The following is a 17,500-nucleotide window of genomic DNA, read 5'->3' as shown; positions in this document are numbered from 1 at the left end:
GCTCTATACCACTGTATTTTCTTTTGCAGTTAATAAGTGTTTTAGATTTGTTTTATATTTCTATCACCACAAAATTAGTCTATAATAGTGATTATTTCAAAAAAATGCTGTTGCAATTTGCTACTCAAGAATAACAATTTATATACAGTAAATATGTGAAAATAAAGCAATGTTAATTTTGTTCTTAATTTTTCTTTTCCCTCAAAAACAAAAAAACAAAAAACGGTAACAGTACCATTAAAGTACATGATCGACAAACAGTATCAGTACTAGTAGTTGTACAGTTAAAATCTTAACAATATCCATCCCTAGTTGTAGCCTGTCTGTCTTAAGGTTGAATGTGTTGTGCATTCTGAGATGCTTTTCTCCTCACAACAGTTTCTCCTCTGACCTCTCTCATCAACAAGGCGTTTACTTCTGCAGAATTGCTGCTCACTGGATATTTTTTGTTTTTGGCACCATACTAAGTAAACTCTAGTAAACTCTGTTTTGTGTGAAAATCCCAGGAGGTGTGATGTGATGTTTGACACATTTAATCTACAAATAGTTTACAACTTCAGATTCACCACCAATTATCACCAACTCCACTACTACTGCTACTGCTGGTTAGCAACTAGTCAACAATGCATAACACAGTCTGAAGTTGAGGGTTGTCAGATCATTGGTCTTTATCATAATTACCAACATTTTTCAGGATACATCATCACATCACAAGAGCCTCTGTTGGGGAGGCGGCTGTTATCTTTGGTATATTAATTGGTGAGGTGCTTGTGTTTTGTTGGTTCATGCTTTTTCCTATTTATAGTCTTCATGTTTACACGCACGCACGCACGCACACACGCACGCACGCACACTCAACACTATCATTGATCTATTTTCTTCATTACACCTTATCTACAAATAGTCTATGACTTGGGGGCAAGTGAACAAGGCTAAAACAACATCTAAATATATAGTATATCTTTCATAAGGTGTTATGGCGAACATGTTAGCAAATAACTGCAGACAAAAGTAACATCTGAAGTAGTGTTTTTGACTACCTGACAAATACAAGTTCAAAGTTCACTCTCCTCTGTTTTGGTCTTAGGTGTTGTATATTGAGCTACATTTTGTTATTCATGCAACAGTACTGTATACAAAAGTAAGTCCAAATTCCAAAATGAATTAATTGATGCTAGTGGTTTTCAGATAGTTCTGGTTTTATGTGAAGAGGTTTTGAGTAGGGCTGGGATGACTATATGATATGATATGTATTTTAACGATAGATATACGGGCACATAATTTTTGATAATCATCAATATTTTCATAATATTTTTTAAAGTTCTCGTCACTGACATCAAACATTGCAAGATTCTTTTCATGAAACATTCATTACATATTCTCTCAGCTTACTGCACACAAAGGCCAATAAAATGTTTATCAGAACATCCAGTATGGACTTTCTTTTACCTTTTTCATATGAGCTTGTATGCCGGAAGGTGAGCTCCTCCTGTGTGCAATGACTCAACATAGGCTAAGGCACTCTGCATAGAGGTCAGACAGTAGCCCTCCTCTCCAATCAAATAGCTGAAACAGATAAGTGATTGTTAGCTGGTAACAAGACATCCATCAATAAAAGTGATTAATGTGGTGGCGAGTTCTTCCATTTATTTTAACTTTTTGGGTACAGACAGACAAACAGAACTGGCAGAGCATAACACAACAAGGCATGACTGACCACAAAATTCCCAAACATCAAATGTTCAGAATAGAGCCCCAATTTATTCATTTTGCTGAGAACACCAAATCAGAATTTTCTCATAGTGTGTAAAGGACCAAATATCTGTGCTAAGCACTAACCACATTAGTTAGTTTAAAAGAGCTGCCTTTTATTTCCACTTTTAGAGCTTTAATACAAACATTAGAAGAGGAAAGAACACGAGGAAAGATGGAGGTGATGGACAGATGATTGATATGTGACAGCAAGGAGAGAGAGACGACAGCAGACAAGAGACAGAGGGGGGTTCGAGATTAAGTCAGCTCTGACTTTGGACTAATGAGAGCAAGACAACACCAACGACAGCCAGGACGCTGCATTGCATGGATGGACACAAAGAGTAAGATGATAGGGAGTGGGAGATTGAGAAAGGAAAGGAGATACCAAGATTCTTATCACTTAACTATGTTCTGGTAAATTCTGAAGAAAATATAGGTAAAGTGGTGTTAGTTTGGCATAATACCCGAAAATTCATACTGACGTTTAATATACAATTTCAATGCTACTACACCCCTTAAACAAGAAACCACCAAATATTGCATTTGATGCAAGCTTAATTTCGTAAAAAAAAATAATAATAAATAAATAAATGAAAAACCCCCCCTAAGAAAACAAGATGTAAACTTAAAGTAGCCTCAAAAATGAAAACTATGATGAAATGTATTATAATTTTTGTGAACAAATAAATACTTAATAATTTGAAAGATGAAAGAATGGATAAATTAGGTGTTTTATTGTTATGCTAATGAAAATGCTCATCCTTCATCCCGCCGACCATCTTGACTGGTGGGACTGGTGCCCCAGTCCTGTGATCCAATCAAGCTGAGGAAGTCTCTCCGACACGTTTCAAATGGGCAGTCTACTTTGTCAGCTGGGGCGGCTTTGATTTAATATGAGCAGCCCTCGCTGTGTCTCTCGATTCTGTATTCACTTGCTATTGGTTACTCGTAGCTTTGTGCTTTGTTGATTTGCTGGTATTGCTCCCTGGAGACTGGGACTGGTTGTAGCTCCCCCCACAACTCAAACTCACCGATGCACACATTAGGAAAATTACATTGTCTAGTGACACAAGGTGTAGGGGTACTACTTCCTATTGTGTCTTGTTCAGTTAGGTAAGTAAAGGGTATTAAGTTAGTATATGTCTCTTGTTTTCTTTTTTTTTTTTAAGTTATGCCAAGTAGGTAAGTGCTAAATAACTGTGGGTTAGTTCCACCCGTTGGCCCCCTGGTTCTCCTCTGTAGCCCGCTTTTCTAAACGTTTATCTTAAATAGAACTGTCAAAATTTGTCAAAAATGACATTCGATCTAAAAAAAAAAAACAAAACAAAAAAACACCTTGGTTCGAACCATTCAAATATCTATTTTTGTGAATTACGTCCATAAGAGGGTAAACCAATACAACGAGGGACATAACTACTTGAGTGCATATTTTCGAGATGCGCCGTCAGGTTACTAGTGATGGAATGGTAGGCTAACTGAAGCTTAAATAGCTTTCATACAACTTTATCTTTAGGTTCCACAATTTTTCCATCTACTGACCAAAATCTGAAGTGATTCCAAACAGTGCTTTTAGATTGCTAGGAGTGCAAATCACTCTCTCTGCTGCTGAGTTAGGTTATGAGCTGTACCATCATTATCACATGGTTGAGGTTAAATAACTCACTTGTTTAAGCTTGAACTACAGTTTATATTCAATCACTGAATGTGAATTTGTGTGACTCCTCTCCATCATGCAGTGCATTCAGTGCAGCGGCCCAGGCCCACATGAGAACTTGCGAGGCAGACCGCCGCAGTAGTGCTGTTTTTTTTTCACACTAAAATGTAAACTTTCACAATCAAATGTCTGTTTCTTTTTTTTCTAATTTGATTTTATAAATCGATTTTTGGAATATTCCTTGACAGCCCTAATCTGAAACATTCTACCATTATCATAAATAAGCCACATCACCCTGGTTATTTATATTTAAATTTATATATATTGCTCTTTCCCCTAGCGAGCTGGGTTGTAAGAACATGCAACACAGGTCTCTGGCCGAAATCAAACCGTGGATGTTAGAAGTTAGAACAGTTTTGGATATTGCGCTTGAGAAATTTTCTTTTTTTCCCCGAATGTGTTTTTCTTCACTGATTTGAAGTGGGTGTGTCTCAGTTGGAAAACCATGTCACATACAGTCAGGTACATAAGTATTTGGACAGTGACACAATTTTTGTATTTCGTACACCACCACAGTCTTTCAGCATGAATTTCAGAGGTTTAACAAAAAATATACATAGTCCCTAATTTTCAGATTCTCAAAGGAAATTGGCTGAACCAACATAATTGTAAATATGAGGATTATTTTTAATACTTGTTTGTAAATCTTTTGCAGTCAATGACTACCTTAAGTCTGGCACCCATGGACATCACCAAATGTTGCCTTTTATCCAATTACTTTCCAGCCTCTGAAAATGGAGGGATTATGTATAAAATGGCTGTAATTCCTAAAAACTTAATACAATATTTTTGTTAAGCCCTTTGAATTAAAGCTGAAATTCTAGACTTCAAATCACATCTTGATGGCTTTGTTTCAAATCCGTTGTGGTGGTGTACAGAAGCAAAATTATGAAAATTGTGTCACTGTCCAAATACTTGCATACCTGACTTTACTTCCATGAATCGATCAGGGTTTAGCAACATTGGAATTAGAGTCTGAAGACAGTTGGTGGGTTGTTTAGTTACCGTCAGTCAAATCTGATCAAACCACCTACACAGTCCTAATGAAGCAGATTAGGTCAGTTTCTGAAAGTTAAACACTTATAGTGTATTCAGACAGTATTCGGACCCCTTCACTTATTTCAAATTTTGTCATGTTGCAGCTTTATGCTTAAATTGTTTAAATTAACTTTATCCCATCGATCTACACTCAATACCAAATAATGACAAAGCAAAGACAAACTTTTTTTTCACATTTATTACAAAGAAAAAACTGAAATACCACATTGAAATAAGTATTTAGACCCTTTGCGATGACAACTCAAATTTAGCTCAGGTGCCTCTCATTTCTCTTGATCATCTTTGAGATGTTTCTACACCTTGATTTGGAAAGGCAAACACATGTCTATATAAAGGTCTCACAGCTGACAATGCATACCAGAGCAAAAACCAAGCCACAAGGTTGAAGGAACTGCCTCCAGAGCTCAGAGAAAGGGACTGAATACTTATGTCGATGTGATATTTCAGTATTTCCTTTTCAATAAACTTATTGAAGAGGGTATTGACTATAGACTGACGAAGGGAAAAAAATGGTTTTCTTCATTTGAGCGTAAAGCTGCAACATGACAGAATGTGAAAAAAGTGAAGAGGTCTGAATACTTTCCAAGTCCACTGTAAATAATACACAAGTATTTTTTTCCCCCAAACTTTAAATTTGATTCTTGCTTTGTAGTCATCACTAAAGTGATAGAGGGTATGAGAACAAGTTTTCAGGGGCTTTAACGTTAAATTTCAGTTTACTACCTTTCATGTTAATAAACCACTGGTGAGAATGAGTGCAGGATTAAGATGTTTTCTAAGGGAATATTACGGCATTATATCATCTGAACTATAAGCAGTTTGTCTAAAGCTAAATCCAAACAGTGAACAGTATTTTAATGAATAGGTAATCCAGCTTCTGAATGATCATGTTCCTCTGCACTGAAGTAAAGAGGTAGCTTTTATAATACACAGTGCACTAGAACAATACTGTTTACGTATCCACAGTTTAGGAATGACATTTGTGGTAGATGATGTTTTTATCAAAAGATTAAAAAAAAAAAAAAAAAAGAAAGACTAAACTGAATCAATTCATTTCAAAAATGTCAAATTTAACATTGGTTTGACTGTTATTACGTCTTTGAAGATGCAAGTACTGGGTGGACTAACAACTGGTTCACCTCTGCTGACTGTAAATGATGTGGATCTATTGTAAATTTTACTTATGGCCTAAGAAGCAGAAAAAGCAAAGGGTGCTTTTATTTGAAATGCTATTAATTTCACACAGTACCCAAAGAAATTAAAAAAATGTCAAAGTAAAATGAAATGAAAATGACCCCATTAGACAACAACACGTTTTTTTTGGTTGTTTGTTTGTTTTTGGGGTTTTTTTTTTTGCTTCATTCCTTGAATGGTTTGTGTGCAATCTATAAGCATGACATTGTATACTTGGACATAAAATCCCAAATACGTTGTCTGTCGGCTGACTCAATCGGTCATCATTCAACCACGCACTCACCAATCACTCTGCCTTCTCACACACTTGTAGCCTGTCTTGGCTCCTCCTCTCCTTTCAATTAAAAGCTCTCAACCCACTGAAATACTTAAATATCAAGTGGGACTTTATTTGTATTATTATAGAGAAGAAAACCCAAATCCCGAATATTCTGACATTCCTTTGCCACTGCAAATGTGACCAGCTGGTTTTTACAATCCACTGTTTTTATGGCCGTTAGAAGATCTCTTGGGTGTGGTCTGAATTCCCAAAGTTGGTGATGATGCTCTGTGGGGTTATGACTGCTATGTGTTACCTCTTACAAATTAAACAGTCATTTGACCCACTTTTAATATAAAAATGTTGATTACAGCTACTTTCACGACAGTGATGACCAGCTTAATACACTGCCAAGTTCAAATTGGCCAATACTGATCTGCCATTTGTGCCAAGTATTGTGCAAGCTAGCTGAGATTTCTATCATTCATTCAACACTGTGACTCACATCTCCTCAGACAAATTTTTGTGTATTTGGTGCAAACAAAGGAGATTCACACAAAGGAGATTCACCATCTTTTTCAATCATGATGACTCACCCTTCATGAATGAACTCTTCCAAAGCAGCACATTCAGACACCAGCTGAGGGCACTGGCACCGCAGAGCCACGAAGGATAAGATGGGCAACAGGTCATCTGCACCACTGTCAGACAAAAGAAAGAAGAGGGCGGTTAGACTGAGTAAAAGAGGAAAACAGATGTAAATAAATAGAGCAGAAGGGAAAAATAGAGAGTGAAATTTACAGAGTATGATGGCATGTGCTCCCCAGGGGACTGAGTGGAAACTAAATCAAATGTAGCTCTTAATGGGATGCGTGTTCAGGGATGGAAGTGATAAAGCTTTTTTTTCTCTCCCTTAGATCTGTTGGGAGGACAAATTGCAGCCTGGGAGATGACCACAGCCTGATAGCATTCTCCCTATGTGCAGACAGTGACCATTTGTTTATCAGAACTCACACGCAGATCTAACTGTTTGCTTGCTAGTTTGCGTGAGAAAGTAGGTTGCTGGCCCTCAACTGACCCAGCCACAAGCAACTGGATACTCTCATTCTGCGGGTTCTGGAAAGTGTGGACAGGCTCATGTAACCACTGAGAGTTGGACCTCACTTACACACACAGTCGCACACCTGAACTATAATCTTCTGAGTTCGTTATCTTAAACATAAACATGGCTCCTCTCACACGAAAACTGGTGTCTTTGCATTCCAAGGATGCAATGCACTCTTCCCACATGCATAAATACTTTAAATTAGGCTCCATTATGGGTTTATGCATTCCAATTTAACGGAGGATCAAAACGGTCAAAAAACAGCAGAAATGGTCTTAGGGGAAAAGGCTCCTTAATTAAACAGGATACAGAGGAAAAGTGATGACCAGTTTAGCTGCACAATAGGAGAGAGAAAAGAAAGGGATGTGGACAAAAACACACAAGAGAAAAAAATGAGCTCCCAGTTGGTCAAGGACAAAGCACTGAGAAAAGCTGCTGCTCAATGAATAAAAGAGGGCAGCGAGTACAATAATGTTTGTGTGTGTGAGAGATTGTAAAATAGAAACTTAAGTGTTACAATGTGGCAACAAATAAAGGAAAACATAGAGAAATAAATATCCAATGTAAATATAAAACAGTCAATCATGTTGAAATATGATGAGCTTGTCCTTCAGCAGTATATCCTGTTTAGTTATAAATCCACCTCCAAAATCTAGGTCAGGCCTTGAACAAAAACACTTTTTATGAGTCAGAGTGACATGCAGAAAGGCAACCTGTATTTAGATGGACTAATAGAAAACAGTCACATATGGCCCTGTACAGAGCCACAATCAGGACAGAAAATGTGAATACTTGCAGATTGGACAGAGGAAAGTACAGAGTCCAAATTTACCCTCTTCGAAGAGCTTAGAATGAAATTTAGAGGATAAATTTTGAGTTCACGTCTGAATGAAAGTTTTATCGAATTAAAGCTGCCAGTGGCCACTGGCTATAATATGACATTGTAAAGTTAAAATGGATCTGCGATGAGCTAGTAGTGCCACAGTTTGATGCTCGGTTTGACTCTTTTTTTTTTTTTTTTTTTTAAATTCTGGCCAAATTATAGTGATTTTCACCAAAAATGATTACAGATTATATCCTGAGATGACAGACACAATTGCATTCTTGGTCTCTAAAATATAAACAACAAAAAATAAAAGATCAATTCAGGTCCCTTATGTGGTTTGGCCATGTTTGATTAATGTTTCCAGGTAACAAAACAAATTCGACACCTCATGATTCAATTTTCATTTCTGGAACTATATTTTGTTAACAAGTTGTACATTTTAGCGTACTGAGAGACACAAAAATCCTTCAATGTCACTACATTTCTGGACAAATAAGCTTTGAGAAGTGCAGTTCCCGGTCAACTCTTCAACCTCGCCATCCCTGATAACCTTCACACATACTCCAATACAAGGAGACAGATATGGAACAGGAGACATAGCCTCAGCAATTCTCAAAAAACATTAGTGGATCCAACAAAAGAGAAAAAGGGACGAGGACAGGAACAATATAGAAAAAAAGACAAGTTATAAGATAATTCTTTGGAAAAGGAACAAGACCTTGTGCATGATTTTTTTTTCTTTGTTCATATATACGTACATAAAAACCCATTAATCGTTGGTGACATATCCCATGGGTATCATGTGAGCTTGTTTTAAGCCCTATTAAAAAGTGTCTATCGTTAAGACTGGCTCTCCAAACAACCCAGTAAGTGCTTCTTTTCTAGGACTAAGATCCCCACCCACCTCGGAAAAAAATATTTTCCCTCAGTTTGTTTACTAGCATGTTCACAGGAAGTCTCAGTCTCTGCTTGTACAACATTGATGCCAAAATATTCTCAGCCCACTGACTTACAGATGACAGTTAAGCTAGGCAGTACTGAGGTTGATTATAAGCGCATCACTGCTGTCTCTCTTGGATGTTGTTCAAGGGATAACGTGAAGCCACAATGAGAACATATACATAAAAACTTCCCCTGCATTTATTTATTTTTCAGTGTTTCATTCAAAGTTTTTCACCACAGGACAAGTTAAATTAAGGTCACAGTTCACTGTATGTTCTCCATTATGGGTGTTATGACCCAATGAGGATTTGTCTGATTCTCTGTGCATCATCACAGATTACACAGATCTCCATCTCTTTTCTTCTCTTCTCCAAGCTTGTTGTTAGGCTGTTCCAAACCCAGACAGCACAATCCACTTTTAGGCCTGGCCAGGAAGAGACACTCTATAGGGGGGGCAATAGACCTAGGACAGCCCATGCTGTGCCAGGCTTAGCCTTATAAGTGCAGTCCATTTAGCATTTACCATGAATACTCACATGGCAGCTGTTTTGGGTGTAGAGTCCACTTCATGAAGACACCTGTAATCCTCAGCACAGGCACAGATTACACGTAATGTCCTAACTGTAGCAAAACATAGCAAAAGCAATATATCATTTATACATATACATAACTACATATAAATATACACAAATATGCAGATATATATACATATACATAACACACACACACACACACACACACACACACACACACACACACACGCACATATATATATATATTCAATTCAATTCAATTTTATTTATATAGCGCCAAATCATAACAGAGGTTCTCCCGGAGCAATTTTCATGCAGAGCAGGTCAAGACCATACACATTATAGTTATATATACAGAGACTCAACAGTCCCCCATGAGCAAGCACTTGTCGACAGCGGCAAGGAAAAACTCCCTTTTTACAGGTAGAAACCTTGAACAGAACCCGGCTCATGGAGGGCAGCCGTCTGCCCCTACCGGCTGGGTTGAGAGAGAAGGGGGGGGTAGCATAGTAGATGTTGAAGTAGAATTATAATAATAGGGTGAGTAATAGTACTAATAAAACTAAATATAATAATAGATGATAATCATAATATTTGAGCAGTGGGTGTTGAGTAGGATCACTAGGTGGTTTGCAGTCATAGATCCAGACATTCTAGCACCAGGGGCAGAAATACCTGCAGAAAGCAACAGGAAGTAAGAGAAGAGAGACGAGAAAGCCCAAAACTACGGGATAGAGAAGAAGTCAAGTTAGTAACGAGAATTGATGCCATATAAATGCGTGCAGATGGAGAGGAGGAGGAGGAGAGAGGAACTCGGTGCATAATGGGAAGTCACCCGGCAGTCTAAGCCTATAGCAGCATAACTAGGGGATGGTTCAAGACAAGCCCGTGCCAGCCCCAACTGTAGGCTTTATCAAAAGGAAGCTTTTAAGCCTACTCATAAATGTGGAGAGGGTGTCTGTCTCCCGGGCCCAAACTGGAAGATGGTTCAGTAGAGGAACCTGATAACTGAAGGCTCTGCCTACTATTCTACTTTTGGAGGCTCTAGGAACCACAAGCAAGCCTGAGTTCTGGGAGCGCAGTGTTGTAATGGGGTAGTAAGGTACTATGAGCTCTTTCAGATATGATGATGCCTGACCATTAAGGGCTTTATAGGTGAGGAGGAGGATTTTAAATTCTATTCTGAATTGTACAGGGAGCCAATGCAGAGAAGCTAACAGGAAAAATGTGATCTATTTTCCTAGTTCCTGTCAGTACTCGCACTGCAGCATTCTGGATCAGCTGAAGAGTATTTAAAGATTTGTTGGGACTGCCTGATAATAAAGAATTACAATAATCCAACCTAGAGTTAATAAAACCATGGACTAGTTTTTCTGCATCTTTTAGAGAAAGAATGTGCCTGATTTTTTTCAATGTTATGTAGGTGAAAAAAGGCAGTCCTTGAAGTTTGTTTTATGTGAGAGTTAAAGGACATATCCTGATCAAAGAGAACTCAGAGTTTCCTAACAGTGGTGCTGGAGGCAAGGGCAAAGCCATCCAGGGTAACTTTATCATTAGATAAGCTGTTTCTGAGGTGTTGGGGGCAGAGCACAATAACTTCAAGTTTTGCCTGAGTTTCACAGCTGAAAGTTGCTGGTCATCCAGGTCTTTATATCCTTAAGGCATGCTTGAAGATTAGCTAACTGATTGGTTTCACCAGGCTTCATTTATATATACAATTGGGTATCATCAGCATAGCAATTGAAGTTTATGGAGTGTTTCCTAATAATATTGCCTAAAGGAAGCATATATAAGGTGAACAGAACTGGTCCAAGTACAGAACCTTGTTGAACTCCGTGACTAACTTTTGAGTATATGGGGGATTTATCGTTAATGTGCACAAACTGAAATCAATCTCATAAATAGAACCTAAACCAGCTTACAGCGGTTCCTTTAATGCCAATTAAATGTTCCAGTCTCTGTAATAGGATATGATGGTCAATGGTAACACAAATGCAGCACTAAGGTCTAACAAGACAAGTACAGAGACAAGTCCTTTGTCCAATGAGTAAGAAGATCATTTGTAACTTTCACCAGAGCTGTCTCTGTGCTATGCTGCACTCTAAATCCTGACTGAAAATCCTCAAATAAACTATTATAATGTAAAAAGTCACACAACTGATCAGCAACAGCTTTCTCAATGATCTTAGAGAGAAAGGGAAGGCTAAATATGGGTCTATAGTTGGCCTAAACATATGGATCAAGAGTAGGCTTTTTAAGAAGAGTTTAATTACAGCTGTGAAATTTTGTCATAATAAGCATATGAATTCTTGAGTTATGGCCAAAAAACTGTTTTGTGAGGTGACAGTGACCTTTAACTTTGACCTCCAGAGTTTAATCAGGTCATCCTTAAGTCCAAATGAACATTTGTGCCAAATTAAAAAAAAATAATAATAAAATAAAAATAAATAAATAAATAAATAAGATAAAATAAAAAATCGCCTCGAGGCCCTCCTGACATGTTCATGAGAATCGGAAGGACAGACGGACAACCCAAAAACAGAATGCCTCCGGCCACAGATGTGACTGGCATGGAGACATAAAAATATACTGCAAATAAAATGTTGTACAACATAGTGAGTTGTCTACAGAAAATGATTTTAACATTGTAAGTGCTATTCAGTACTTCAAGTAGTATTTCTAATTTCAGGCCTGTTTGGGGCACACATGCCACTTCCCTACCCTACTTCAAAAATAATTACAGCCTCAAATATCTGTTTGCTTGGTTCTCCAATAATTAAAGTTCCTTTTCAAGAGACACATAAGCATTTCATTATTGAACTTTTTCAGCTCTGCACATATTCTTCGGGTATAATGGAAGCACAGAAAAAATTTTGGCTAACTTGACTGTCGAAATAATCCCACTTTTAGTTTACAGGTGTATAATGTCTCCTGATAGCTGGCAATACGATACAAAAATGTAAGATTTAAAACCCTTTTAATACATTCAAAGTGTTTGTGAGAAAACTCCTTCACGTTTAATTAATACTCTCTAAGAGAAGCTATCTGTCCTAAAAGTCAGTAGAAAAAAAAAAAAACAACAAAAAAAACAACAGTCTGACTCACCAATACACTCCAACTTTTTCTGTGGACAACAGTCTTTAACGAGAAGCTTAAGTTCCTGAACAGCAGACTCGTAGGGGTAGGAACCTGGCAGTGTGCCCGGCTCTTGAGGGAACAGTTTCAAGGGAACACCGACATCGCCAGGTGAGGCATCCAGGTACAGTTTCATACTCATTTCAAAGGCCTGCTCTCTTTCTTTGTTGACCTTCCTAAGAAAAATAACAAAAGGTAACATTTTTTCGGCTCCTGAATAGAAGCACAATAGAAATAATGTCAACTACTGTGTTAGGTTGTCCCGGGGGCAGTTAAAAAGAAGCAGTTACTAATATGTCAAAGAGAAGACATATGCTTGCCTATACCCTCACCAGACCAACAGTAGACCTAGCAGTGACATGGACCACAGGTCACGAAAACTGAAACCTTTAGTAACTTGCTCTAAATCTAATCAAAAGATCAACTTGGTACCAATTCAAGTTGAGGACTGCCTGAAGAAAAATGTAACACTATAAACATGTCTACTCTGCCTTATCAATATTGCTTAAAATATATCTCTGGCCTGAAGAAAGAAAGAAAAGATAAATGTTTTATTTTCATTTATACGCTAGACTTCTTAAGCCTGTAAGAGTTCACAGTTAATTGCAGCCCACAACAAAAAGTATAATTAAATTGAGTCTTTGTATCATGGCACTGGAGTGAAATTCAGTCAGTCTCTGTCATTTCTCCCTGATGTAACTTGTTGTGGCATCATCTTGATTTGAGAGGGGCAATTGGTCAACTGTGAAAGAACAAAACCAGCTAACAAATTACCTCATAGTTCCTGACATCAGTAACACTTTCTCAAACCAAGACGTTCTCTTTGAGTGTAGGAAATACAGAAAATAGCAGGACACATTTACAAATGATATTGAAATATTTCTCATGATAATGGGAGAGGCTGACATACAGCATGTGGCAGTAGCACTGCCACATGCTGGTCAATTAGAGAACGTGACTCACACTGTATTTCTAGGAAACAGTTCATGCCAAACCTTAATATTTGCTTTAATTGCAGTAAAATAATAAACACTGACAATACTGTCAGAAATGCCTGAATCATGTGACATTGTCTTGTTCCACCCTGAATATGTTAGTGCTGTCACTTTTACTACAAGACTAGGTCAATAATTAGTATATGGCTAGACCGCTATATACTAATATGCTGCCTCACATATACAGTATTTTAATACAGCCAAATTCTCAAGCTGTTCTCATTTACATGTTTTTCTGTTTCTCTTGTCAGACAATGGAACAAGCCTGAAATAGTGACTGAAACGTGGCCTATTAAGACTACATGTTAACCAGCAATCACTTCCAAGGCATTTCCAAACTGCAGCTCTGCACTTCTAAGATCCTGATTTTGAAACCATGATATCATCTGACAAAATCACCACAAACGTAAGTTAAAGACAATAGCTGTGTTGTGCTTTTGGCGATATTTACATGTAAAATGATCACTCAGAGAGAAATTTAGAAGCTCATTCACATCTGTGCAGTCAGTTGAATGAGACAGAGGTGTGCCCGTGTGGGGAAACCCGCCCTTGTGCTCCCGGGGCAATACTGGTGACTCTCTTCTACAGAAAGTTGCTAAGGTTTTACCAGAAAATCACTAGATTTGACGTTAGGTGCTTTTGTGAAGAAAATTCACTAAAAAGGGGTGTGAAAAGTCAGTAAAACTAGCAATAAAGGCGCTAAATTGGCAACACTGCCTGTAATGGCCTCCCTGATGACACAATAAAAACTGTTAGTGCCAATTCTTTTTGAAAGACCAATAGCCAGTGGGGAAACTCCACCACCCAGCCAGCCGGCCTGTAGTGTAATGTCCGTACTCAGTCACCCGACATTCGACTGACCAATGGTGCAACTTTATCATGCAGTCAGTCAGTCACAGACATTCATGTTTATAGGGCTGACCACGCTGTTGCGGTCAAGCCAAAAAGTGGGAAGTTCAAACTAAAGACGATTAACTGACAATTTGAATTTATTTGAACACAATCCACATAGCCTGATCAACTGAACTTTCTTGCATTTATACATTGGTTCGATTGTATTTCAGAATTTATAGAGCAAAAATTTTGAGTAAAACATTTTTCAACAAATCCATCATTTGATTTTGTTCATACTGCAGTGTCTGAAATTAAAAAGGACCATTGTGGGGGCCTTGCATGTCTCAGCCCATTGGATACAGTTTGTGAATACTTCATTTACACGAACAAATGTAATACTATTGAGAACAGTGTTCTAAAGCATACCATTCATTGAGATTGATTTCCTACATAGCCTTAGCATTGTTTTTTTTTTGAAGATTTGTGGCTTTTTTTCCTCTGATAGGGATAACAGTACAGAGTAACCAAAAAAGAGAGAGAGAGAGGATCATGACATGCCACATTCCCATTTAACAATTTAACTACCAACACATCCCTGAGATCATAAGTTTGCTGCCAAACACCAACTCTTTAAAGAACTACAGTTAGGTACATAAGGAATTGGACAGTGACACAATTTTCGTAATTTTGTCTATGTACACCACCACAATGGATTTGAAACGTAGTGATCAAGATGTAATTGAAGTGTAGATTTTCAGCTTTAATTTAAGGGATTTAACAAAATATTGCATTAACCGTTTAGGAATTACAACCATTTATATAGTCCCTCATTTTCATAGGCTCAAAAGTAATTGGACAAATAACCAAAAATATAATTCTGAAATCCATGGACATCACTATGCTGAGTTTCTCCCCTTGAGGTGCTTTTCATCGCCTTTATTGCAGCCACCTTGAGTTGCAGCAGTTGTCTGTAGGTCTTTCTGCCTTCACTTTTGTCTTCAGTAAGTGAAACGCATGCTCAATAGGGTTGAGGTCAGGCTACTGACTTGGCCATTGAAGAATATTCCATTTCTTTGCCTTGAGAAGCTCTTATTTTGCTTTTGCAGTGTGTTTTGGGTCATTATCCATCTGTAATGTGAAGCAACATCCTATCAGTTTTGCAGGATTTGGCTGAATCTGAGCAGATAGTATAGCCCTATACACTTCAGAATTAATTCTGCTACTTCTATCAGCAGCCACATCATCAATAAACCCAGTTCCATTGACAACCATACATGCCAATGCTATATTACTGCCTGCACCATGTTTGACAGATGATGTGGTTTGCTTTGGATCATGAGCTGTTCCTCTCTCCATACTCCCATCATTCTGGTACAAGTTAATCTTGGTTTCATCTTTCCAAAGAATCTTGTTCCAGAATTTGCGGACTTTTTTTTAGATGTTTTCTGGCAAAGTCTAATCTGGCATTTCTGTTCGAGTGTTACCAGTGGTTTGCACCTTCTGGTTAACCCTCTGTATTTACATTCATGAAGGCACCTTTTGACTGTAGACTTTGACAGTGATAGGCCTACCTCCTTGAGTTTTCTTGACCTGACTAGATCTTGTGAAGGGGTTTTTCTTCACCAAGGAAAGAATTCTGCGATTATCCACTTTAGTTTTCTTCTGTGGTCTTCCAGGCCTTCTGTTTTTGCTGAGCTCGACAGTGCATTCCTTCTTTTTAAGAACGTACCAACTTGGTGATTTGGCCACCTCTAAAGTTTCTGCTATCTGTCTGATAGGTTTGTTTAGTTTTTTCAGCCTAATGATGGCCTCCTTCATTTGCATTCACACCTCTTTGGACCGCATATTGAGAGTTCCCATGAACAGCTACCAAATGCAAATTCAACACTTGGAATCAACTCCAGACCTTTTATCTGTTAAATTTGTCATGAAATAACAGGACAACAGGTCACGTCTGGCCATGAAACTGATCAGTCAATTATCCAATTACTTTTGAGCCTCTGAAAATGGAGGGACTATGCATAAAAATGGCTGTTATTCCTAAACGGTTAGTGCGAATCCATTGCGGTGGTGTACAGAGGCAAAATTTTCAAAAATTGTCACTGTCCATATACTTACATACCTAACTGTACTTAATTGTCACACCACTGGTATCGTTTTCAGGAATATTATTTTTGTGAATTTTTGTTTTACAGATCTGATTTTACAACAACATTGCTTGTGAAGTGCTTATTGTGTTATGTAAGCCCATACTACAGGCAAACTCTCAGTCTAACTCATTTGCAAAAGCAGTAAGAAACACTGCCCTTTTAAGATAACATTTTAAGTCATGAAGACATGTTTTAAGAAACAAGGATTTGGGCTGCACTACCTGAAAAGAGACACCAGAGCGCTCCACAGAGGCGTGAAGAAGGCTTCCTCTATGCTGGCAAGGCACAGGTCTTTAGAGCTGGCTTTGTTTAGACACTCAAAGGACAGCAAACACAATGACAGAAGCTGATCTGAAATATAAAAAACACACCAATCATTTAATATTCAACAGCTTTTACTTTGACTGTTATTGTATAATTCAGCCTTAAAGCATTTTCAATAGCAACAGGAAACTGCTGCTGTTGACAATAAACATAGTAATACACTTTCTACGCATCCTAACACACACACATTTCCATCCTCTATGATCATGCTCACCAATTGCAATATGAATGTCTTTGACAATGGCCTTCAGATGTTCCTTCAGTGCTTTCATCTCCAGCTCCTGTATATGGCCCTCATTTAGCACCGAGGTTTCACAGGTATGCTCTGAATCTGAGCCAGTGTCATCTGTGCTGCTGGCTGGTGGGGCCCAGTCCAGCTGGGTCAGAAACTGCTCGAGATCTTCAAACGAGTTCTCCCTGTCCACTGTCACCTGTATATGAGGCTCCTCCCCTTCTTCATCGTCATAGTAGGTGTGGAGGTCATGAGAGATCGAGTGGGGGAGGGAGCTGAAGTCGGTGCTGAAGCTCTGGCTGCCAATGCTACTGCTCACAGCACTGGTAGGCTTCCTCTGGGTCTCTGTATGACCCATAAGATATTCACATAAACAAATGAATCAATGCTAATGTATCACCCATTACTGTTACACTGATTCTTTACAAAACAAAACCAACATT

General features: G+C 38.2%; 1 protein-coding gene across 2 annotated transcripts in view; it reads right to left on the bottom strand.

Moving 5' to 3' along the window:
• vps9d1 (VPS9 domain containing 1) overlaps nucleotides 1–17,500 on the bottom strand; it is a 48,795-nt gene that overhangs the window by 5,486 nt on the left and 25,809 nt on the right. The window contains exons 11-16 of one of the 2 annotated variants that reach the window (XM_040133090.1): nucleotides 17,040–17,402; nucleotides 16,723–16,852; nucleotides 12,493–12,698; nucleotides 9,391–9,475; nucleotides 6,578–6,682; nucleotides 1,450–1,566 (exon numbers count right to left, since the gene is read on the bottom strand). In XM_040133090.1, the coding sequence (XP_039989024.1) occupies nucleotides 1,455–1,566; nucleotides 6,578–6,682; nucleotides 9,391–9,475; nucleotides 12,493–12,698; nucleotides 16,723–16,852; nucleotides 17,040–17,402 (1,001 nt within the window). In that variant the 3' untranslated portion in view covers nucleotides 1,450–1,454. Of the gene's footprint in view, nucleotides 1–1,449; nucleotides 1,567–6,577; nucleotides 6,683–9,390; nucleotides 9,476–12,492; nucleotides 12,699–16,722; nucleotides 16,853–17,039; nucleotides 17,403–17,500 lie in introns of those variants that run through there. The other variant, XM_040133091.1, reaches the window with a different exon arrangement.

This window comes from Xiphias gladius, chromosome 8, assembly GCF_016859285.1.
Source record: "Xiphias gladius isolate SHS-SW01 ecotype Sanya breed wild chromosome 8, ASM1685928v1, whole genome shotgun sequence".
Taxonomy (NCBI): Eukaryota; Metazoa; Chordata; class Actinopteri; order Istiophoriformes; family Xiphiidae; genus Xiphias; species Xiphias gladius.
Note: the sequence above shows the minus strand (reverse complement) of the source record. Positions and strands in the feature narration are given on the sequence as shown.